Raw genomic sequence first — 24,909 nt, forward strand, 5'->3', positions numbered from 1 at the left:
CTCTCCTGTCTGATAGGACTTCTCTGTGATCTCTCCAGTCTGATAGCACTCCTCTGTGCTCTCTTCTGTCTGATAGCACTCTTCTGTGTTCTCTCCTGTCTGGTAGCACTCCTCTGTGCTCTCTCCCATCTGATAGTACTCCTCTGTCCTCTCTCCTCTCAGAGAGGAGAGAGCACAGAGGAGTCCTGTCAGAGAGGAGAGAGGACAGAGGAGTGCTTTCAGACAGGAGAGATCACAGAGGAGTGCTATCAGACAGGAGAGAGCACAGAGGAGTGCTATCAGACAGGAGAGAGCACAGAGGAGTGCTATCAGACAGGAGACAGCACAGAGGAGCCCTATCAGACAGGCGAGATCACATATCAGTGCGATCAGACAGGAAAGAGCACAGGAGTCCTATCAGAGAGGAGAGAGCACATAGGAGTCCTGTCAGATAGCACTCCTCTGTGATCTCTCCTGTCTGATAGCACTCCTCTGTGCTCTCTCCTGTCTGATAGGACTCCTCTGTACTCTCTCCTGTCTGATAGCACTCCTCTGTGCTCTCTCCTGTCTGACAGGACTCCTCTGTGCTCTCTCCTGTCTGACAGGACTCCTCTGTTATCTCTCCAGTCTGATAGCACTCCTGTGTGCTCTCTCCTGTCTGATAGCACTCCTCTGTTCTCGCTACTCTCAGACAGGAGAGAGCACAGAGTCCTGTCAGAGAGGACAGAGGAGTGCTATGAGACAGGAGAGAGCACAGAGGAGTGCTATCAGACAGGAGACAGCACAGAGGAGCCCTATCAGACAGGAGAGTGCACAGAGGAGTCCTATCAGACAGGAGAGAGCACAGAGGAGTCCTATCCAACAGAAGAGAGCACAGAGGAGTCCTATCAGACAGAAGAGAGCACAGAGGACTCCTATCAGAGAGGAGAGAGCACAGAGGAGTCCTGTCAGATAGGACTCCTCTGTGCTCTCTCCTGTCTGATAGCACTCCTCTGTGCTCTCTCCTGTCTGATAGCACTCCTCTGTGATCTCTCCTGTCTGATAGCACTCCTCTGTACTCTCTCCTGTCTGATAGCACTCCTCTGTACTCTCTCCTGTCTGATAGCACTCCTCTGTACTCTCTCCTATCTGATAGGACTCCTCTGTGCTCTCTCCTGTCTGATAGCACTCCTCTGTGTTCTCTCCTGTCTGGTAGCACTCCTCTGTGCTCTCTCCTGTCTGACAGGTCTCCTCTGTGCTCTCTCCTCTCTGATAGGACTCCTCTGTGCTATCTTCTGTCTGATAGGACTCCTCTGTGCTCTCTCCTGTCTGATAGGACTCCTCTGTACTCTCTCCTGTCTGATAGGACTCCTCTGTGCTCTCTCCTGTCTGATAGCACTCCTCTGTATTCTCTCCTGTCTGGTAGCACTCCTCTGTGCTCTCTCCTGTCTGATAGGACTCCTCTGTATTCTCTCCAGTCTGATAGCACTCCTCTGTGCTCTCTCCTGTCTGAAAGGACTCTTCTGTGTGCTCTCCTGTCTGGTAGCACTCCTCTGTGCTCTCTCCCATCTGATAGTACTCCTCTGTCCTCTCTCCTGTCTGATAGCACTCCTCTGTGTTCTCTCCTGTCTGGTAGCACTCCTCTGTGCTCTCTCCTGTCTGACAGGTCTCCTCTGTGCTCTCTCCTCTCTGATAGGACTCCTCTGTGCTATCTTCTGTCTGATAGGACTCCTCTGTGCTCTCTCCTGTCTGATAGGACTCCTCTGTACTCTCTCCTGTCTGATAGGACTCCTCTGTGCTCTCTCCTGTCTGATAGCACTCCTCTGTATTCTCTCCTGTCTGGTAGCACTCCTCTGTGATCTCTCCTGTCTGATAGCACTCCTCTGTACTCTCTCCTGTCTGATAGCACTCCTCTGTACTCTCTCCTATCTGATAGGACTCCTCTGTGCTCTCTCCTGTCTGATAGCACTCCTCTGTGTTCTCTCCTGTCTGGTAGCACTCCTCTGTGCTCTCTCCTGTCTGACAGGTCTCCTCTGTGCTCTCTCCTCTCTGATAGGACTCCTCTGTGCTATCTTCTGTCTGATAGGACTCCTCTGTGCTCTCTCCTGTCTGATAGGACTCCTCTGTACTCTCTCCTGTCTGATAGGACTCCTCTGTGCTCTCTCCTGTCTGATAGCACTCCTCTGTATTCTCTCCTGTCTGGTAGCACTCCTCTGTGCTCTCTCCTGTCTGATAGGACTCCTCTGTATTCTCTCCAGTCTGATAGCACTCCTCTGTGCTCTCTCCTGTCTGAAAGGACTCTTCTGTGTGCTCTCCTGTCTGGTAGCACTCCTCTGTGCTCTCTCCCATCTGATAGTACTCCTCTGTCCTCTCTCCTCTCAGAGAGGAGAGAGCACAGAGGAGTCCTGTCAGAGAGGAGAGAGGACAGAGGACTGCTTTCAGACAGGAGAGATCACAGAGGAGTGCTATGAGACAGGAGAGAGCACAGAGGAGTGCTATCAGACAGGAGAGAGCACAGAGGAGTGCTATCAGACATGAGAGAGCACAGAGGAGTGCTATCAGACAGGAGACAGCACAGAGGAGCCCTATCAGACAGGAGAGAGCACAGAGAAGTCCTATCAGACAGGCGAGATCACATATCAGTGCGATCAGATAGGAGAGAGCACAGAGGAGTCCTATCAGACAGAAGAAAGCACAGAGGGGTCCTATCAGACAGAAGAGAGCACAGAGGAGTCCTATCAGAGAGGAGAGAGCACAGAGGAGTCCTATCAGATAGGACTCCTCTGTGCTCTCTCCTGTCTGATCGCACTCCTCTGTGCTCTCTCCTGTCTGATAGGGCTCATCTGTGCTATCTCCTGTCTGATAGCACTCCTCTGTGCTCTCTCCTGTCTGATAGGGCTCATCTGTGCTATCTCCTGTTTGATAGGGCTCATCTGTGCTATCTCCTGTCTGATAGCACTCCTCTGTGCTCTCTCCTGTCTGATAGGACTCCTCTGTGCTATCTCCTGTCTGATAGGGCTCATCTGTGCTATCTCCTGTCTGATAGCACTCCTCTGTGCTATCTCCTGTCTGATAGCACTCCTCTGTGCTCTCTCCTGTCTGATAGGACTCCTCTGTGCTCTCTCCTGTCTGATAGCACTCCTTTGGGATCTCTCATGTCTGATAGTACTCCTACGTGCTCTCTCCTGTTTGATAGCACTCCTCTGTGATCTCTCCTGTCTGATAGCACTCCTCTGTACTCTCTCCTGTCTGATAGCACTCCTCTGTACTCTCTCCTGTCTGATAGGACTCCTCTGTACTCTCTCCTGTCTGATAGGACTCCTCTGTGCTCTCTCCTGTCTGATAACACTCCTCTGTGTTCTCTCCTGTCTGGTAGCACTCCTCTGTGCTCTCTCCTGTCTGACAGGACTCCTCTGTGCTCTCTCCTCTCTGATAGGACTCCTCTGTGCTATCTTCTGTCTGATAGGACTCCTCTGTGCTCTCTCCTGTCTGATAGGACTGTTCTGTGCTCTCTCCTCTCTGATCGCACTCCTCTGTGCTCTCTCCTGTCTGACAGGACTCCTCTGTGCTCTCTCCTCTCTGATAGGACTCCTCTGTGCTATCTTCTGTCTGATAGGACTCCTCTGTGCTCTCTCCTGTCTGATAGGACTGTTCTGTGCTCTCTCCTGTCTGATCGCACTCCTCTGTGCTCTCTCATGTCTGATAGGACTCCTCTGTGATCTCTCCAGTCTGATAGCACTCCTCTGTGCTCTCTCCTGTCTGAAAGGACTCCTCTGTGCTCTCTCCTGTCTGATAGCACTCTTCTGTGTGCTCTCCTGTCTGGTAGCACTCCTCTGTGCTCTCTCCCATCTGATAGTACTCCTCTGTCCTCTCTCCTCTCAGAGAGGAGAGAGCACAGAGGAGTCCTGTCAGAGAGGAGAGAGGAGTGCTTTCAGACAGGATAGATCACAGAGGAGTGCTATCAGACAGGAAAGAGCACAGAGGAGTGCTATCAGACAGGAGACAGCACAGAGGAGTGCTATCAGACAGGAGACAGCACAGAGGAGTGCTATCAGACAGGAGACAGCACAGAGGAGCCCTATCAGACAGGAGAGAGCACAGAGGAGTCCTATCAGACAGGCGAGATCACATATCAGTGTGATCAGACAGGAGAGAGCACAGAGGAGTCCTATCAGACAGAAGAGAGCACAGAGGAGTCCTATCAGAGAGGAGAGAGCACAGAGGAGTCCTGTCAGATAGGACTCCTCTGTGCTCTCTCCTGTCTGATAGCACTCCTCTGTGATCTCTCCTGTATGATAGCACTCCTCTATGCTCTCTCCTGTCTGATAGCACTCCTCTGTTATCTCTCCTGTCTTATAGCACTCCTCTGTGCTCTCTACTGTCTGACAGGACTCCTCTGTGCTCTCTCCTGTCTGATAGCACTCCTCTGTGTTCTCTCCTGTCTGGTAGCACTCCTCTGTGCTCTCTCCTGTCTGACAGGACTCCTCTGTGCTCTCTCCTGTCTGATAGGACTCCTCTGTGCTCTCTCCTGTCTGATAGGACTCCTCTGTGCTCTCTCCTGTCTGATAGGGCTCCTCTGTGCCATCTCCTGTCTGATAGCACTCCTCTGTGCTCTCTCCTGTCTGATAGGACTCCTCTGTGCTCTCTCCTGTCTGATAGCACTCCTCTGTGCTCTCTCCTGTCTGATAGGACTCCTCTGTGCTATCTCCTGTCTGATAGCACTCCTCTGTGCTCTCTCCTGTCTGATAGCACTCCTCTGTGCTCTCTCCTGTCTGATAGGACTCCTCTGTGTTCTCTCCTGTCTGATAGCACTCCTCTGTGCTCTCTCCTGTCTGATAGGACTCCTCTGTGCTATCTCCTGTCTGATAGCACTCCTCTGTGCTCTCTCCTGTCTGATAGGACTCCTCTGTGCTATCTCCTGTCTGATAGGGCTCCTCTGTGCCATCTCCTGTCTGATAGCACTCCTCTGTGCTCTCTCCTGTCTGATAGGACTCCTCTGTGCTCTCTCCTGTCTGAAAGGACTCCTCTGTGCTCTCTCCTGTCTGATAGTACTCCTCTGTGCTCTCTCCTCTCTGATAGGATAGGAGAGAGCACAGAGGAGTCCTATCAGACTTTGTCCATGCCTGTGCTTCAGCTTGGACAAAGCCATGATTTCATAAGCCATGATTTCTATAAAAGGGAAAAAAAAACTTTCCTAGGAAGTATATGAGAAAGGTTAATGTTTTGCAAAGATGTACAACATATAAAAGGTTTTTGAACCTGACCGTGCCCATATAAATCTACCATTTACATCCAACAGCAATTTTTAGCTGCTATGAATATTTAGATGGCAGTTGCTGGAAATCTTTGCTTCTAACATTCACATTAGCAATTTTACAGTGACATGCAGGATAATTTTGACTCAATTTTACTAGCAATCTTGAAAACGTTTCACTTGTAAGACAAGTATCTTCCTTAACAAAGATTAAGGGAAATTTCATAGCGTACACCCACTGTGGGTAATTCATTCACCATGTGTGATTTTCTATGCCATAACAAGCTTTTGTGTAAGGGGTCTTAGACAAAGCCACAGGTGGATGTCTTTGCTATAGAACTATTGAGGGAGGAAATTAAAAAGCCAAGTTAGCACAGGACATTACTCTGTGTTAAATCCAGTTTGGCAAATCCAGAAAAATAATCATCACTATGGTGTGTTTCACTAAGCTCAAAATGAGGATAAAGATAAATCATTTATCATTGTTAAAGAACCAGGCAGATTCCTAAATGAATAAACAGAATTTGTCGTGCTCCTAAGAGCAATGCATTAGAAAAGGTTAACCAGCATTATTTTTGAAGACAACTGGTCCTCCCCTTATGGTTACCTCATAGTTAAAGGGGTTATCAAGCTTTAACCTATCCTTTTTTTTTTACACTGCTCAAAAAAATAAAGGGAACAATAAGATAACACATCCTAGATCTGAATTAATGAACTAATCGTATGAAATACTTTCGTCTTTACATAGTTGAATGTGCTGACAATAAAATCACACACAAAATATCAATGGAAATCAAATTTATCAACCCATGGAGGTCAGGATATGGAGTCACACTCAAAATCAAAGTGGAAAACCACACTACAGGCTGATCCCACTTTGATGTAATGTCCTTAAAACAAGTCAAAATGAGGCTCAGTAGTGTGTGTGGCCTCCACGTGCCCGTGTGACCTACCTACAATGCCTGGGCATGCTCCTGGACAGTCTGTGGTGCAACGTGGCGTTGGTGGATAGAGCGAGACATGATGTCCCAGATGTGCTCAATCGGATTCAAGTCTGGGGAATGGGCGGGCCAGTCCATAGCATTAATGCCTTCCTCTTGCAGGAACTGCTGACACACTCCAACCACAGTATAGCATTGTCTTGCATTAGGAAGAACCCAGGGCCAACAGCACCAGCATATGGTCTCACAAGGGGCCTGAGGATCTCATCTCGGTACCTTATAGCAGTCAGGCTACCTCTGGCAAGGACATGGAGGGCTGTGCTGCCCCCCCAAAGAAATGCCACCCCACACCATTGCTGACCCACCGCCAAACCGGTCATGCTGGAGAATGTTGCAGGCAGCAGAATGTTCTCCACGGCGTCTTCAGACTGTCATGTCTGTCACATGTGCTCAGTGTGAACCTGCCTTCATCTGTGAAGAGCACAGGGCGCCAGTGGCGAATTTGCCAATCTTGGTGTTCCTTGGCAAATGCCAAACGTCCTGCACAGTTTTGGGCTGTAAGCAAACCCCTACCTGTGTACGTCAGGCCCACATACCACCCTTATGGAGTCTGTTTCTGACTGTTTGAGTGGACACATGCACATTTGTGGCCTGCTTGAGGTCATTTGGTAGGGCTCTGGCATTGATCCTCCTGTTCCTCCTTGCACAAAGGCAGAGGTAGCGGTCCTGCTGCTGGGTTGTTGCCCTCCTATGGCCTCCTCCATGTCTCCTGATGTACTGGCTTGTCTCTTGGTAGCGCCTCCATGCTCTGGACACTACGCTGACAGACACAGCAAACCTTCTTGCCACAGCTCGCATTGATGTGCCATCCTGGATGAGCTGCACTACTTGAGCCACTTGCGTGGATTGTAGACTCTGTCTCATGCTACCACTAGAGTGAAAGCACTGCCAGAATTTCAAAGTGACGAAAACATCAGCCAGGAAGCATAGGAACTGAGAAGTGGTCTGTGGTCACCACCTGCAGAACCACTGCTTTATTGGGGGTGTGTTGCTAATTGCCTATAATTGCCACCTGTTGCCTGTTCCATTTGTACAATATCATGTGAAATTGATTGTCAATCAGTGTTGCTTCCTGAGTGGACAGTGTGATTTCACAGAAGTGTGATTGACTTGGTGTTGCAGAGTTACTTTTTTTTGAGCAGTGTACATTCAATTTTACTTTCCTTTTTTAACCTATCCTATTTAAATTCAAGAGAACAGGCCAACAATGCAGCTCCTTATATTGTGGCTACTAAAAGTAAGCAGCAGCACATGTAAAAATTGAAGAGGCTGCAGCGCTTGCCTGAGTGCCATGGCCCTTAGAAACATAGAAACATAGAATGTGTAGTCAGATAAGAACCATTTGGCCCATCTAGTCTGCCCAATAATCTGAATCCTATCAATAGTCCCTGGCCCTATCTTATATGAAGGATAGCCTTATGCTTATCCCATGCATGTTTAAACTCCTTCACTGTATGCAGCGACCACTTCTGCAGGAAGGCCATTCCATGCATACACTACTCTCTCAGTAAAGTAATACTTCCTGATATTACTTTTACATGAAAAAGACAAAAAAGAGAGACACACAAGCGCCCCTAGTGAAGTATGTCAGACACAGGTGTGGTATTATAGGGTATAAACACTCACCCTGTCGCGTTGCGCTAAGAGCACATCTGTAAGCGTATATAGATAAATGGTGGGGTCCTGCCGCTCAGTTCCCTCCGATCACAGTGATCTCCTAGTCCGGTAGTGAAATAGCATAAAAATTTGAAAAACTGGAACTTTTCACCCAGTCAGGGAGTAAGTCCAACCAAGTCAGACCAAATAGATTAAAAAAACGTTTAACCAAAGGCACACATCAACGCGTTTATGGCCCGGAATGGGCCCTTCATCAGGAAAAAAGTGCTGATACAAGGACAGTGAAACACAGGCATTATATCCCTGCAGGGATTCATCATACACAGCAGTTACATCAATTAGGAATTAGGGTATTCACAGCGCATAGTTAAGTAAATAACGTAAGGATTAAAAGTGTTATTGATAAACTTTAAAAATATTATAATGGAGAAAATGAGTGTGTTAAGGAGAATGTATCTCCACATGTTTTTAGTAAGACAGCGTGAGGATCAGGGAGTTCCGGTGTGAACTAATCCTGTGAATACAGGAGATCGCAGACTGGAAGAAAGTTATTTTTATTTTATTATTGTTGGTAAGTGTCCGGTTCAGTTAGCCTCCATGTAGATCATTAAATCAGGTGACACTGGATAAAAAAGTGGATCATCTTTATTATTAGCTCCACTCTGTTTGAGAGCGCTATATAGTGGTGGCGGGGTTTAAAAGGGGCGGAGCTGAAGAAAAGCTCCGGCATCCAGTTGTATTGCTGATGAGTGATGCTCTGTGTTACGAAGCTATGTGTGATTGACAGCGCACACAATGATTGTTAGTACAGTAAATGACTAGCAGCGCATGCACTGTAAGGTCGTATTCTAAGGCTATATTGAGTAACGGTGCACACACAAGTGGTCCAAGTTATCGGGCTGCATTAAATGGTAATAGCGTATTTATTAGTGTTGAGCGGCATAGGCCATATTCGAATTCGCGAATATTCGCGAATATATGGACGAATATTCGTCGTATATTCGCGAATATTCGCATAGTCGTTATATTCTTGTTTTATTTTCGCATATGCGAACATTCGCGTATGCGAAAATTAACATATGTGAATATTAGCATATACAAAATTAGCATATGCGAAAATTAGCATATGCGAATTTTCGCACATGCGAATTTTCGCACGCCAGTCTCACACAGTAGTATTACAGCCTTCTTTACATCACACAAGCTGGAAGCAGAGAGGGTTGATCACTGTGATGTGTACTGTGAAAAAAAAAAAAGAATATTCGTAATTACGAATATATAGCGCTATATTCGCGAAATTCGCGAATATGCGATATTCGCGAATAATATTCGAATTGCGAAAATCCGTGAGCAACACTAGTATTTATAAAATATTACTATAAAACTAGAGGTGCGCACTATAGGTCCTTGCTTTGGGGTTATAATTGACAGTGTTTCACTGTCCTTGTATCAGCACTTTTTTCCTGACTAAGGGCCCATTCCGGGCCAGAAACGCGTTGATGTGTCCCTTTAGTTAATACATTTTTAAAATCTATTTGGTCTGACTTGGTCGGACTTACTCCCTGACGGGGTCCGGCGCTTTGAAAAGTTCCAGTTTTTCAAATTTTTCTGCTGATATTACTTTTAAACCTTTGCCCCTCTAATTTAAAATGATGTCCTCTTGTGGTAGTTTTTCTTCTTTTAAATATGCTCTCCTCCTTTACCGTGTTGATTCCATTTATCTATTTACAAGTCTCTATCATATCCCCTCTGTCTCGTCTTTCTTCCAAGCTATACATGTTAAGGTCCTTTAACCTTTCCTGGTAAGTTTTGTCCTGCAATCCATGTACTAGTTTAGTAGCTCTGCTCTCATCTCTCTAGAGTATCTATATCCTTTTGGAGATACGGCCTCCAGTACTGCGCACAATTCTCCAAGTGAGGTCTCACCAGTGTTCTGTACAGCAGCATGATCATTTCTCTCTTTCTACTGCTTATACCTCTCCCTATACATCCAAGCATTTTGCTAGCGTTTCCTGGCATTAATTATAGTAAATGTTACGGGCATGTGAGCCCCTCAACTTTGTTTTCTGCCTAAAGCAAGTGTTAATAGTTGGTAAATTTCCCCGTATGTTTTTAGAGTTGATATGAAGCAGAAAACAAGAAACATAATGAAAAGCATCCCTCAATATCATATCAGTCTATTAATGTAAGAATACGGTTCTAAACTTAACTCTCTTGTCTATCAGTTACATATTTGGTGGATTAGTAAATTCCACTGCGAAACTTCAAAACAACAATACATATCTGTGGTTACATAACATATTTTTTATGACACGGCTGCAATGTATAATTGTTGGGTAGAAAAGTGAAATCCCTGCCAGAGGACACACATTACCAGCTTATATCATGTGTACATTTCATGCATTCTTACTAGGAAAATATAACCCGGTATGACCTTGCATATCCATTCAATAGAGGAGTTATATCTTGGAGTGACGGGCACATCTGCTTCCCCTCCAATGTAAAAATAAAACCAGCTCTAAAACTATAGGTCTGTAAAAAGGCAAGGTTCAAACTGTGTCTAGTCAGTAGACGGCATATACAGAGATAAATCTATATACACACAGTGCAAACACCTTTGAGTGTTTGGATCAGCTTAAAAAAATCTTTCTTTAGTAAAATCTTCAAAAGTACTGTATGTTACAAAACCAAAGAGCCATAATTTGTATCATGTGCCCTAGGACAACTGGCTTTGAAGAATAAAGTGTAAGTTTCACCGGATTTGCAAGGATCGGCGCAGAGAGACGCAGCTTATGCTGGGAGGTACAGTTGCCGAGGAAACTTTACAAAACCCAGTGAGTTCTGTGCGCAAACTCTTTTCTGGGCTAAGTAGTCAAGTGGGTGGTCCTACTGAGTGATTGACAGGTATCTATAAGTGTGCATACACAGGGCTGTCAGTCACTGCCTACTTTACTTCTTAGTCAAGAATGAACAGAGATTTACATGAATAAATATCCTGGAACTTTTCCCATAGGACTATGTACCAATCTGCTCAGGTACCCCTGCTCTATAACATATTGCCTACAGATTGGACTGTATTTTCAACAAGTTCCTTTAGAGTATGTTTGTATGGGGAGAAAAAAAAGAGACCAGAGAGGGTGCCTCGTGTGATACCGTTGGGGTGGTAAAGGGAAGGGGAAAGGAAAGAGGTGCGGGGCTTGCAGGCCCCTTAGGTAGTAGCTGCTCACCTTAGAGCAAGTGTTAAACTTGCATATCAACCCACTGCTGGGGTCACAAAATAGCAGGAACCGCTACTGAGCCTGAGGTTACAGGTGAGGTAAAACCGTCTCCTGGAGAAAGTAGGTGATCGTGAGAGAGCAAAAGGACCTCACAAATGGCGCTGCTGGTTCCGTAGGAAGTTGGAATAAACCAAATCCAGAGTAGAGTATTGTAAGAACTTGTGGATTTTATTGCAAATGAATAAAATCAATAAAAGTAAATAAAAATAATAAAAAGCGATACAGGTTAAGATTATGTGTTTCGGGGTAGCCAACCCCCTTCTTCAGACACTGATCTGAAGAAAGTGTTTTTACTTTGTATGCTGGGAGTTGTAGTTTTGCAGCAGCCGGAGGCACCCTAGTTGAGAAACACTGGTCTATGTAGAGGACAGGAGCTTCTTCAGGGTCCTGTACAGTAGATGCATTTCCCTAAAAAATTTAATGGAGCCGCCCTCACTTGGTGTCCAAATGAGCAGCTAACCATGACACAGGTAAAGAGAACAGAACATGTAATACCTCCCTGAACTGTAGCGCTACCAGACACCAGTCAGTGCATGCACTTCAGAAATACAGGGGTTTTAGCAGGGAAATGTCCATTCTGATTGGTCGGTTCTTCCAGCCATTGACACGTTTCTCAGATTTCATAGCATTGTATGTGGAGTCTGGTTTCAAGTTACAATGGTCCAGAAAAGACCATTGTATGTTGAAACTATTGTATGTTGAGGCCATTGTAAGTTGAGGGATCACTGTATAGTGCACAAATATGGACAATACACATTTTTTCATGTAAACTTTAGAGCTACGCTCCAATATTAATCCCAGACCAATCCCACACATTGCACATTTGAGTCCCTTAATTCGATACTGTCACTTTAAAAAATTTTCATCCAAATATAATGTTTTGAATAGAGCTGAATAAAAACAGATAACATTCTGCTCCATTTCCAAAAGTCTATTCAGACAAGTACTAGGCACGTGATAAAAATAGCAAAGTAAAGTTAAGACAAGAATACCTATGCAATGCATTAATCCCTAGATCGTCCGCGTCACCTTGACTGAGCTGTACTTAGCACATACTATATATGCAACAGGTGTCAGCGCCACATTATTTACTGATAAAATACAGATCTGTAAAATAATCCCTATAAAGTAAAATACCTTCAATGTAAAGACAGGCTTATCCAGATTTCCTCCTGCATCTTAAATGGGGAAACTGCATGCATTCTAGATAATACTAATGGGTTTTCATATCTTAAAATGGAATAAGAGCATTAACACATATCTGGTTAATTCCATTAAACCATTCCATCAGAGGAATTATAGACTACGCTCATAGACAAAAAGAAATGACTAACATAAGCCACACTCTTCAGACACAGTGATCCGAACATTTCTTGACACCGCGAGCAGAGGTGGGAAAGTGTCACGGGCAGAGACAGCAGATAAAGCAACATCTTGCTAAACCCATTCGATGACAGGGATTAAGGAAGGAGTACTTCTATTTTTACTCCACAGAACTACAGCAATCTCTAAATTAGTAGCTAGTATAAACATCGACATTTGTCATAAATGTCTCCTATGGAATTCATAAAGCAGAAAAAAAATGTTTCCAGTTCTAATCCCATCAGGGATGTGAGGAGGAACCCTCCCACTAGAGCACGGGTCCATTTTAGCGATTAACATAGTCAAGGGGATTATGTACTATTTGCCAGGGAACGTGACGGTCTTTAACCATGGTTAACATGAGCAGAACAGACACAAGGTCAGAAGATCCAAAATGAATGCAATAGTTTCATCAGATCTTGTACAAATATGTGACAGGCTGTAAACCTTCCCGTACAACAAATACTTGGTACAACAAATAATCACACCTCCTGCTTTGGGTGAGGGCAGTAGGGGTGTAATGAAGAACCAAGAGTCCCCATTCTGATCTTCACTATGGGACTCCTTTCCTCTATGTATGTCTTAGAACAGAAATACAGAATCTAAGGTTGGGGGGGGTCTCTGTTCAAGACAGAAAACAGCCGACCGAACCACGGTATGAAGTTTTCAGCAAAAATGGGATTTGGGATGTTTTCATGTTGTTCACATATAGTTTTCGGCCTCGGAATGTTGGAATCCAGTGACAGCAATCAGAGATCTTGGAAATGGTAAAGAAATGCAATATAAACTACAGTATATTAGACTATTCCATACCTAAATGAGTTTTAAATGCTACTGATATAGACAGTACCTGAACACCAGGTTTAAGAGTTGATACAAGATCCTTAACCATCCGAACTTCTGAAACGGTGACTCCACCAATCACAAACAGGATCAAGAGGGGAGAGTCTCCAGGATGCGGCCGGCTCACCTAGATACAAATTAGAAATAACAGGGCTTTTAATGACCTTTATAGACAAGCAATATATTCAGCTATCATGTACATGTTCACTATTGAATGCAGCACAGCCAAGCTAAACAGTTTCTGGTCGCCAATTTCAGGACAACTAATTTAAAGGGAACTGATCAGCATATTTTAGCATATATAACTCTTGGCAATGTGTTATATATGCTAAAATCATTATCCTCACCATCCCAGGGGACGTTTGTGCCCCAAGGGATGGTGAAGATATTAAGTTATAAAGTCCCCCCTGGCCATCCAGCAAGTAGCCCCCTGGGCGGGGACCTTCACTTACCAGCTCCGTTCACAGCCCAATGGCTTGAATGACGGCTCGCGTCACCGCTCTGCTCTGTCTGCTTAGGGAGCAGAACGATGACGTGAGCCGCCATTCAAGCCGTCGAGGCCACGACCGCGGCAAACTGAGCTGGTAAGTGAAAGTCCCTGCCCAGGGGACTACTTGCTGGGTGCCGGGGGGGGGAGGTCAATTAATATCTTCACCATCCATGGGGGCACAAACGTCCCCTACGGATGGTGAGGATAATGATTTTAGCATGTATCGCATTGCCAAGCGTTATATATACTAAAATATGCTGATTGGCTCCCTTTAGGGAACTGTTTAAAGGGAATCTGTCATCAGTGTCACCTGTACTAACCTGTTGGTACAGGCAGGTAGTGCAGGTGACACTGATAATTATACTCACCTACCCCCCGATCCGTGGTCCTGTTTGTCTGTTATGTTCTTAAATCCGGCAGCAAGCTTGGTGCACGGTAGGAGCACGCTGATGCCACCACTGCTGCTTCTCAGCTGGACCCAAGCAAACAGAACCATGTATTGGAGTAGGTAAGTATCGTTATAATCAGTGTCACCGCATAACCTGCCTGTACCAATAGGTTACCGTGGATGACACTGATGACAATTTCTCTTAAAAGACATTAACAAAATGTTCCACTCCACAAAGAGAATTACGTGGAAAATTGTTGTCCTTCACACATAGGGGGAGGTTTATCAAAACCTGTGTAGAGAAAAAAAGGCTAGAGTGCTTCTTTAGTTTAAAACGGCCTCTGAAAAATAAAAGAAGCGATCTGATTGGTTGCTATGGGCAACTGCACTACTCTTCCTCTACACAGCTTTGGATAAATCTCTCCCATAATCCTTTCTGGTGAAGAATGCTCGAATACCCTTTATTATACATTGATATAGAGAACATTAAGGAGGTTGTCAGTGAAAATCATTCTATGATCAGTGGTGGATCCGATCATTCAGCTGAATGAAGGAGCTGTGGTGTGCCGTGACCCCTTTATTGTGTCCAGCCACATGGCCAATTCAGTGAATGTGGCTATGACTCATACTGAAACTTCACTTGAGTCGCCCCCATTATCTGTGTACATATGCACTGATGGCTTATCCTAAGGATAATCTATTGATTCAGATTCCTATACAACACTAAAGACAATCATGGAGGGACAATCATGGCACGTCATAGTGCTGTGGTACTTAATGCACCATGACGTACATTTATGCGCCGCCATGACCGCGAGCACCAGAACGGTGCTCGCGTCATACGCGGCAGGTCCTGGCTGCTCTCAGCAGCCAGGGACCCGCCGGTAATGGCGGACATCCACGATCGATAATACTGATCAGTGCTATGTCCTATGCATAGCACTGAATAGTATTAGCAATCAAATGATTGCTATAAATAGTCCCCTATGGGGACTATTAAAGTGTAAAAAAAAAAAAGTAAAAGATGTTAAATAAAAAATTTTGAAAAATTCACTCCCCCAATAAAAAAGTAAAACGTCTTTTTTCCCCATTTTACCCCCAAAAAGCGTAAAAAAATATTTTATACACATATTTGGTATCGCCGTGTGTGTAAAAGTCTGGACTATTAAAATATATTGTTAATGACCACGTTCGGTGAGCGGCCTAAACGAAATTTTTTTTTAAAAGTCCATAAATGGCTTTTTTGTCACATTTTATTCCAAAAAATATATATATTTTTTAAAATGTATAAAAAAGTAAAACCTAGGAAAAAGGTGGTACTGATAAAAACTACAGATCATGGCGCAAAAAATTAGCCCTCATACCGCCCCATATACGGGAAAATGAGAAAGTTATACGTGGTCAAAATAGGGCAATTTCAAACATACTAATTTTGTTAAAATGGTTTGAGATTTTTTTTAAGCGGTACAATTATAGAAATCATATAACATGGGTATCATTTTAATTGTATTGACCCACAGAATAAAGAAAACATGTCATTTTTACCGGAAAGTGTACAGCGTGAAAAAAAAACTTCCAAAATTTGCTAAATTGTGGATTTCTTTTCAATTTTCCCACATAAATAATATTTATTTGGTTGCACCATACATTTTATGGTAAAATAAGTGATGTAGTTACAAAGTACAATTGGTGATGCAAAAAACGCCCTCATATGGGTGTGTGGATGGAAATATAAAAGAATTATGATTTTTAGAAGGCGAGAAGGAAAAAAGGAAAATTAAAAATAAAATTGGTCTGGTCCTTAAGGTCAAAATGGGCCTGGTCCTTAAGGGGTTAAGATTACTTTAGAGCACTGTTTCCGAACCTGCAGCTCTTCAGATGTTGTATTACACCTATCATGCCCTGACAGTCTTCTGCTGTCAAGGCATGATGGGTGTTGTGGTTTTGAAACAGCTTGAGACCCAGATGTTGGGGAGGATCGCCCTATACAATCATGGCAACAGTTTTTTTTTTTATGTTTTAACTTAATTCAGTTCCTTTACTTGGTTGATCCCTAAAGACAATGGTTACAAGAAAAGCACTGTACAAAATTTACATTGTGCTAATACATTCAAGTCACACTCAAGAATAAAACTGAGCACAGCTGATGGAAGCCGAAGACAGACAATACTGCAATATGTGCAATTCTCCATCATATGGATATTAGTTTATTATTCTGCGCTAAGAAAACTGCACAAGAAACAGTTGAGCGATCCTACTTCTTAGAATGGCTGCGCTATAGTTGTCTTATGCCAGCCTGGTGTTTAGCATACAGATAGCATACAACAAAGGCAGAGTGGTACAAAAGGGATGAAATATATAACATTATAAGGACTGTGCCCCTTTTGACAACCTGTCACGCCCCCTCCCATAGGCTTGCATTGAGGGGCGGAGCGTAACATCACACGCCGCCTGCCCCGTGGTCTCCGGTAATCAGACGCGGAGCGAACATGCTCCGGGGACTGATTTTAACTGGGGTGCCGCGTGCAAGATCACGGGGGTCCCCAGAGGCGGGACCCCCGCGATCAGGCATCTTATCCCCTATCCTTTGGATAGGGGATAAGATGTCTAAGCGCCGAAGTACCCCTCCAAAGGATAGGGGATAAGATGTATGATCGCAGAGGTCCCACCGCTGGGGCATTCTGTGCCGGGCGCTGCCTCCGAAACGGGGATGTGACATCACGGCCACACCCCTTAGTGATGTCACACCACGCCCCCTCCATTTATGTCTATGGGACAGGGCGTGACGGCTGTCACACCCCGTCCCATAGACATAAATGGAGGGGGTGTGGCGTGACATCACTAGGGGGCGTGGCAGCATGCCGGGGGCTGCACCAAGATCGGGGAGGTCCCCAGCGGCGGGACTCCTGCCATCATACTTCTTATGCCCTATCCTTTGGATAGAGGATGAGATGTATAAAGCTGGAATACCCCTTTAATATGCAAACAATAAAAATGGAAATAAAATATTCAAATGTCTCAATTTCTTTAGTATTGAGTATGAGTGCCATGTGTAGATATACATGCACATGGCATGCTATCAATGAGGTTATTTTTTGTTTGAGGATGTTCTGTCCTGCTAAATGCACATAGGCACCTTAATCCTTACCATTCGCTGCTGGCAGTTCCATTTGCAACAGCTGACCAATGATGTCCCAGATGTGTCAATAGGAGACAAGTCTGGAGATGCTGCATGCCATGATAGCGCGTTTAGGCCATGCAGTCTGCACACAGTAGCAAGAGCAACATGTGGTCTGGCATTGTTGTGCTGAAAGATGGCTACTAGGAGAAACAACTGGTTCCAGGACCAAATCAATGTAACATCAAGCTGTTATTGTGTCTGTGAAGAGACTGTTTGACCACCTTGGCTTGGTCTGTAAAGTCCAATTTCACTCGCAGTACAAAATGGATCACTATGCGCCTCTCTTCTAATGTGATAATCCATTGGTGCACAGGTTCCCCTATATACAGGCTCCGTAAAGGGGGGCCCGACTCACTCGCAAGCGGCGTCCCACACGGCGTCGGTTGCCTAGCAACTCTACGGCTGGATCTTACTTACGGCCGTGGGTTGTCAGAGTGGCTGCCTGGGAGAGGCGCATTGAACTCCGGCGTGGCGCGCTGCTACGTTCAGACGTGAGGTTACGTCACCGGGGTGATGTGACCTCACGTCTAAGCGCAGCAGCCCACCATGTGGGAGTTCGCTGTGCCACCGAGCAGTGCGCCCGCCGCCCTGCTCTCTCTCGTACAGGCCCTGCTTGTCCTCAGGTACAGATCCCTGCTTGTCCTCCATGTAAACAGCCCTGCTTGTTGTCAGTGTACAGAGCCCTGCTTGTCCTCAGTGTACAGACCCCTGCTTGTTGTCAGTGTACAGATCCCTGCTTGTCCTCAGTGTACAGAGCCCTGCTTGTTGTCAGTGTTCAGAGCCTCATATACGTTAATAAGGATACAGTGTTATGCAGAGGTGTACTTATAACAATTTTATAGACAAATGATACTATTTACAGTCGCGCAGGGGGCGCAAAATGTTTTCTTCTTCCTAGGGGGGAGGGGGGGGGGCATGACAGAAAATAACTGAGAAGCACTGCCCTATATGCACCTCTTACTGTCATACAAGTTCCTCATTGGTCTCCCAACCACTGGGACAAACAATGTTGAACAGTGCTGAAATCTCGACCTGCGTGCATAGCGATCTGCGAGTGCTTGAGCACCAAGGTCTCTCCGTTTAGGGATTATGGCCCGGATTTATCATACTGTGAGAGAGAAAAAATAGAGACCAACCAATCACAGATCAGCTAACAAGCTCTGGTAAAGTGAAAGCTGAGCTGTGATTGGTTCTTGTGGGAAAATCACTCTATCATTTTCTCTCACACAGTTTGATAAATCTGGGCAATTGTCCCTCTCAGGTTGTAACAAGTGGCGATAACTGGCCTGTCAAGAAACAGGAGGCATGGCACAATCATATTTGTCTTGGTGTTGCAATTTCAATGATGAGGAGTGTAGTATCATAAAGACTTTCTGTTCTGTTGTTCAGACATCATAAACATATGTTCCAATGTGATGCCTGAGTTGAAATCTCAAGGACTACCACTACATGGAGGTAATGTTTGTTTATACCTTAATTTCCGTCCCGCACTAACCAGACAATCATAACAAATAGACATGGAAGCACTGGTACACGTGGCAAGGTGGTATCTATCTTATATTCCTGCTCTTTTTACAAAGAACAGTACAATTTTAATGAGACAAACATCAGCTGGGGCTGTAAAATAATAAAATCCAGGATGTCAATCTTCCAGCTGTGACTGATTTTTGGCTTTAGACGTTCTCTTTGTAAGTACATGACTCACATAGCTCACATTGCTAAATCAATTTTTGTTACATAATGAACACAGCCTGCTCTTTTAGTCCATTCTTAGCGTGTTGGTATACATAGCTAGCAAAACTCATAGAATTATTTTGTGTTTTTGCTGCTCCGGCAAAGAAAAGTTTTTAGTTTTTTATTACTTGGAAAAAAACATGTAGTGGGTAATGTATTGTTTACCCATAGGGTACAAAAGGAATAATGCAAATAAAAAAAGAATAAATAAAATAACATCTATCTATCTCATTTGTTTCTATAAAGTACAGGTTCACATTTAGTAAGCTAGTAGAGCAGCTTTTCTCAACAGGGGTTTTGAGGATATAGATTCATCTGGGCCAGCTTGCCATATTTAACCCCATGTGTGTGGGGAACACTTAAGACAAGCTGGAAACGATAAGAGGTTAGTACAGTGGTTCTTAACCTGGGTTCGATCGAAGGCCTGGGGTTCGGTGAGGGAGTCTCTGGGGTTCAGCGGGGAGGCCCGCCGGGTGTTTTTGCCGCGGCACATCCCTGTGTTCCGAAAGATGCTTTTGGAACACAGGGACGCCTCTGTTAAGAACCCTGCGGCCCCGCGTTTACTTTAAAAACTCGGATCCTGCTATGGCCGGATCCGAGGAGCGGTGGTCGGAACACTGAAGTGGGGCAGTACACAGGCAAACAGCCTCCAGCCATACTGTATGGCTGGAGGCTGTATGTCTATGGAGGAACATACTGCACCTAATGTGGGGGGACTATACTGCCAGCGTAATGTGGGGGACTATACTGCCAGCCTAATGTGGGGGAACATTATGCCAGCCTAATGTGGGGGAACATACTGCCAGCCTAATGTGGGGGAACTATATTGCATCTAATGTGGGGGACTATATTGCACCTAATGTGGGGGAACATACTGCCAGCTTAATGTGGGGGACTATATTGCACCTAATGTGGGGGAACATACTGCCAACCTAATGGTGCGGACTATATTGCACCTTATGTGGGGGAACATGCTGCCAGCTTAATGTGGGGGACTATATTGCACCTAATGTGGGGGAACTATACTGCACCTAATGTGGGGGAACATACTGCCAGCCTAATGTGGCAGACTATATTGCACCTAATGTGGGGGAACATACTGCCAGCCTAATGGGCAGACTATATTGCACCTAATGTGGGGGAACATACTGCCAGCCTAATGTGGGGGACTATATTGCGCCTTATGTGGGGGGGAACATACTGCCAGCTTAATGTGGGGGAACATACTGCCAGCCTAATGTGGGGGAATTCTGCCTGCCTAATGTGGGGGGAACACTGCCTGCCTAATGTGGGGGAACACTGCCTGCCTAATGTGGGGGAACACTGCCTGCCTAATGTGGGGGAACACTGCCTGCCTAATGTGGGGGAACACTGCCTGCCTAATGTGGGGGAACACTGCCTGCCTAATGTGGGGGAACACTGCCTGCCTAATGTGGGGGAACACTGCCTGCCTAATGTGGGGGAACACTGCCTGCCTAATGTGGGGGAACACTGCCTGCCTAATGTGGGGGAACTCTGCTGTGAGGGAACTCTTTCTGCCTAATGTGGGGGAACTCTGCCACTGTTGTGAAAATGACATGAGAGTGGCACTTGCCAAGGTAAAGCCGTGCATTTCTGAACTGGTCTCTGAAAGACAACAGCAGAAGTCACACTGATTTGCAGTAAATATTCATTATGTTTTTGTGTGAAAATCATGTTTTCATGGTTTTGTTCTTTGTTCTTAATGGTTTTGTTCATTTTGTGCACCTATGTATACATATATACTTAAATATATACCTCCTATGTTTTGAATTTGAAAAAATTACATTTTATTTTTCCAATTAAGAGGGGTTCGGTGAATGCGCATATGAAACTGGTGGGGTTCAGTACTTCCAACAAGGTTAAGAACCAATGGGTTGGTAAATACCTGTTTGTTTTTTAATCTGATCTGGGGTCTGATTCATTTTGGGGATTGATAAAGGTTTCTTTTTCTGGTTCGGAGTCTGACTTGGAGTCTAGAAAACGTAAGGCTTTTGGGTCTTGATTAATGTAGTGTTTTATTTTAAGTGTTTGGTCTCGAGTCTGAATTATTTTGGGGTGTGATCTGGAGTCTGCATTCATTTAGTGGTAACATAAGGGGTCTAAACTATTTTGGAGAATGTATGTAGGGGTAAGATAAGGGGTTTTATTTAGTTTAGATATCTGGCCTGGAGTCTGATTTAGTTTAGTTGTCTCGGAAATGTCATTAAAGGGGAATACGGAGGAAAACAAGTTTTTTCTAATCAACTGGTGTGAGAAAGTTATACAGATTTGTAAATTACTTTTACATAAAAATCTTTACCCTTCCTGTACTTTGCTGCTGCATGCTCCACAGGAAGATGTGTAGTTTTTTCCCAGTATGACCCCAGTGCTCTCTGCTGACACCTCTGTCCATGCCTGGAGCTGTCAGGAGCAGGAGATTTTTGCTATGGGGATGTGTTCCTGCTCTTGACAGTTCCTGACATGGACACAGCAGACACAAGCAGAAAACACTGTGGTCAGGCCTGAAAACTATACAACTTCCCGTGGAGCATACAGCAGCTGATAGTTACTGGAAGGATTTTTTTAATGAAAATAACTTACAAATCTGTTAAATTTTTTGGCACCAGTTTTTTTTAAGAAAAACTAAAAACATTTCCACCGGAGTAACTCTTTAATTGCAAGTAGTTGCAAAAGACACCATTTTTTTTTCTAGTGACAACCCCAAAACTAGTAAAGGTTGAACAACCATTTGCTAGAGAATAACATGTCCAGTGGTCCCTCAAGTTGCAATGGCCTCAGGTTAATATATTTTTAACAATGGTCTATCCTGGACCATTGTAACTTAAAACCACACTCAACATGCAATGGCAGAAATCCGAGCCCATGGCTTGAAGATCCGTCCAATCATAGTAGGCATTTCACTGGTAAAACCCCCAGTATTATTGAACTGTATGCACTAATTTGCTGTATAGTAGCTCCCCCCTACAGTGCAGTGTGGTACAGTACTGCTTTTTGCCTGTGCCAGGACTTGTTCCTCTTTTTTGACACCAGGTGAGGCAGCTCCATATTGCATCTTCAATATGTGTGTATTGTACAGGACTCGGAAGAAGCACCTATTCTCTGTGTATATAGTGATTTATAGCTTCTAGCAGCTATTTCGGACATTTATATGTAAAGACTTGCTTTACATGTATTCGTTATCTTGTCATTTTTCTTTAATCTCCATTTTTTCGTATTTTGGGGTGACATTTTGAAGACTTTGGAACCAATAACTAGTTTTCCATAGGTTTCTACGTCAAAAAGTCCAACAGCACTGTTGAAAGAAACACAACGGTGTTTATTAAGCCATGTTCAGATGCAATGTTTCGATGGCATCCGCCATCTTTATCAAGCATGATGCGGATTCCATCGATACGTTGCATCTGAACATGGCTTAATAAACACCGTTGTGTTTCTTTCACCAATTTTGAGAGTGCTGTTGGACTTTTTGACGTGGAAATCTGTGGATAAAGTCTGTGACTGGGACTGTTTTTTCCTATTGCACCTCAACTCTTTAATCAGAGACCTTTATTGTGGTTGTGCTGCCCTCCATCTTTCTTCGATTTAGTTTTCCATAGGGTTATGCAATTTGTTTAATACTTAGCTAATGGAGGTGCAACTCTCAGCAAAATACAGGCTGCCATTTACAGTAACTAGAAGATACTGGCTGTCCTAAACCTGCCCGCCAGTGGTTAGTTTATGAATTCTCCCTGTATTTTTTGCAGGTCTCCTCTACATACTCAGGTTTCACCTAAAATTTTTGGAAACATACTGGTAGGTCAGCCTTCTTATAAAACTGGCCCAAGTGTGTATTGTATTTAACATTGATAATTTAAATTCTGAACTCCACCAGGTAAAGGGAATGGTGTGAGTGACAGCACTACGGAATATGTTAGTGCTATACTGTATAAGCAATGGAAAATAAGTAAGCTAATGGACTCTAGGAGGAAGTCCCATTTCTACTTCTTCTGCCTCTCCTCAGTTATTAGCAATTCTGAAAATTGGGCATTAAGTATTAGGGGGTTGCTTTATAAGCAGTTGTTCCATTTAAATTGCAGGTCACCAAAACATAAATTCATTAAACAAAAAATTTTTTTTTTGCTAAAGCCATGATACTTGGCGAATGACAATGATAAACATGAGCTGATCTGGTTCAGTAATGATGGTACATTGTGTACTGACGGTAATCGCTGGCATTGAGATTGCCAGCTCTTTGTTTCAATGTAACAAATGCTCGAGTAGAACAGAATTTATAAACAAGACTGGCTCCTATAAAAGACTATATAAAGAAGTTTTATTCTACTTTCTTGTTTCTTGAACAGGGGCAAGTAAAGTAAACAAATCACTTATGATCATTGTGACTGGTACCTTTGTTCATTTGGGAAGCAACATTATGTGGCATGAAAGAACTATCTAAACCAATGGTCTGCAACATCGGACTTAAAGGGGTACTCCACTGGCCAGCGTTCGGAAGTAATTGTTCTGAACGCTGTTTTCGCATTTACTTCCGAACGCTGGCCAGTGGAGTACCCCTTTAAAAACAATGCCACAATGTAATCCAATATATAGGCTAAAACTTCACCATACCAACCGTTTGGTGCCTGTTAAACTAATAATATTACCCATCCGTATGCACCGAACCACACATAGTGTTAATCATAAAGTACTTCTTTATTAGATACACAATAAAATACACAAAAATGCATTAAAAATTAGCAGCAGTCAGAAGAAAAAAGACTCAAATCAGAAGTTAAGAAGATAATGGGTAAAACATGTGATACCACAACAAATGTGTATTTAGTAAAAAAAAAATCACAATAATTAGTATACGTACCCTTATAAAAAAAAAAGTGCAACCTCAGCACACTAGTATAATAGAGACAGGGATAGGCTCGGATCGCCTGTGAGTATAACATAATGTCATATGGATTGAGGGTTGACATTTTCATTTATTTTTCCATGTGAGACATTGGTGATCTAATGTTTATGGATGTGCTTGGTCCTGCTTGGTCCTCCATGTGCAATTGATTCATCCATGGTCTCACTTTTAAATGTTATCTCACTATTGTCTGTCTCTGTTATACTGGTGTGCTGGCTTTACAATTTTTTTTTAGAAGGGTACATATACTAATTATTGTGATTTTTTACTAAACACACATTTTACTGATTATTTTGTCTGTATCCCATGTCACCATGGAGACATCTTCTTACCTTCTGATTTGAGTATTTTTTCTTCTGACTGCTGCTGATTTTTTAATGCATTTTTGTGTATTTTATTGTGTATCTAATAAAGAAATACTTTATGATTAACTCTGTGTGTGGTTTGGTGCATATGGATAGGTTATTCGCTTCTCGGCCTTTTGGCTAAGATCAAGTGTAGTACCTTTCCTGTTAGTTGGCGGTGTGGAAGACCACCAAGGTAGGATGGGGAACCACACAGTGGGGCAGGTGTACCAGGGATGGCTGTATACAGCGGCAGTCATCCCTTATGAGACCTGTTCCTTCAGAACCTGGCCCTAAGGTCTGGGTAGAGTGAAGGCCGAGGTGCAAAAGTGCCCTGGGAGTGGTGATCCCAGGGTGCCGGAATCCACTTGGGATTGGCAACCCCACTTGATGGATGGCACGTAGCACGCACTCTCTCACTCACTCTTCTGGGCACCCACCCTTTGTACCCGGCCTTCCGGTTAGGATCGGGGAATTTTTATAGATCCATCCGGATGTCCAGGCAGTATTACACTGCGCACACATATTTATTTTTTATTTT

General features: G+C 44.1%; 1 protein-coding gene across 1 annotated transcript in view; it reads right to left on the reverse strand.

Moving 5' to 3' along the window:
• The window catches only part of SCFD2 (sec1 family domain containing 2), a 555,742-nt gene that overhangs the window by 16,180 nt on the left and 514,653 nt on the right, over positions 1-24,909 (reverse strand). Inside the window, exon 8 of the mRNA XM_056558002.1 lies at positions 13,321-13,440. Within this exon, the coding sequence (XP_056413977.1) occupies positions 13,321-13,440 (120 nt within the window). The remainder of the gene's footprint in view (positions 1-13,320; positions 13,441-24,909) is intronic.

This window comes from Hyla sarda, chromosome 1, assembly GCF_029499605.1.
Source record: "Hyla sarda isolate aHylSar1 chromosome 1, aHylSar1.hap1, whole genome shotgun sequence".
Classification (NCBI taxonomy): domain Eukaryota; kingdom Metazoa; phylum Chordata; class Amphibia; order Anura; family Hylidae; genus Hyla; species Hyla sarda.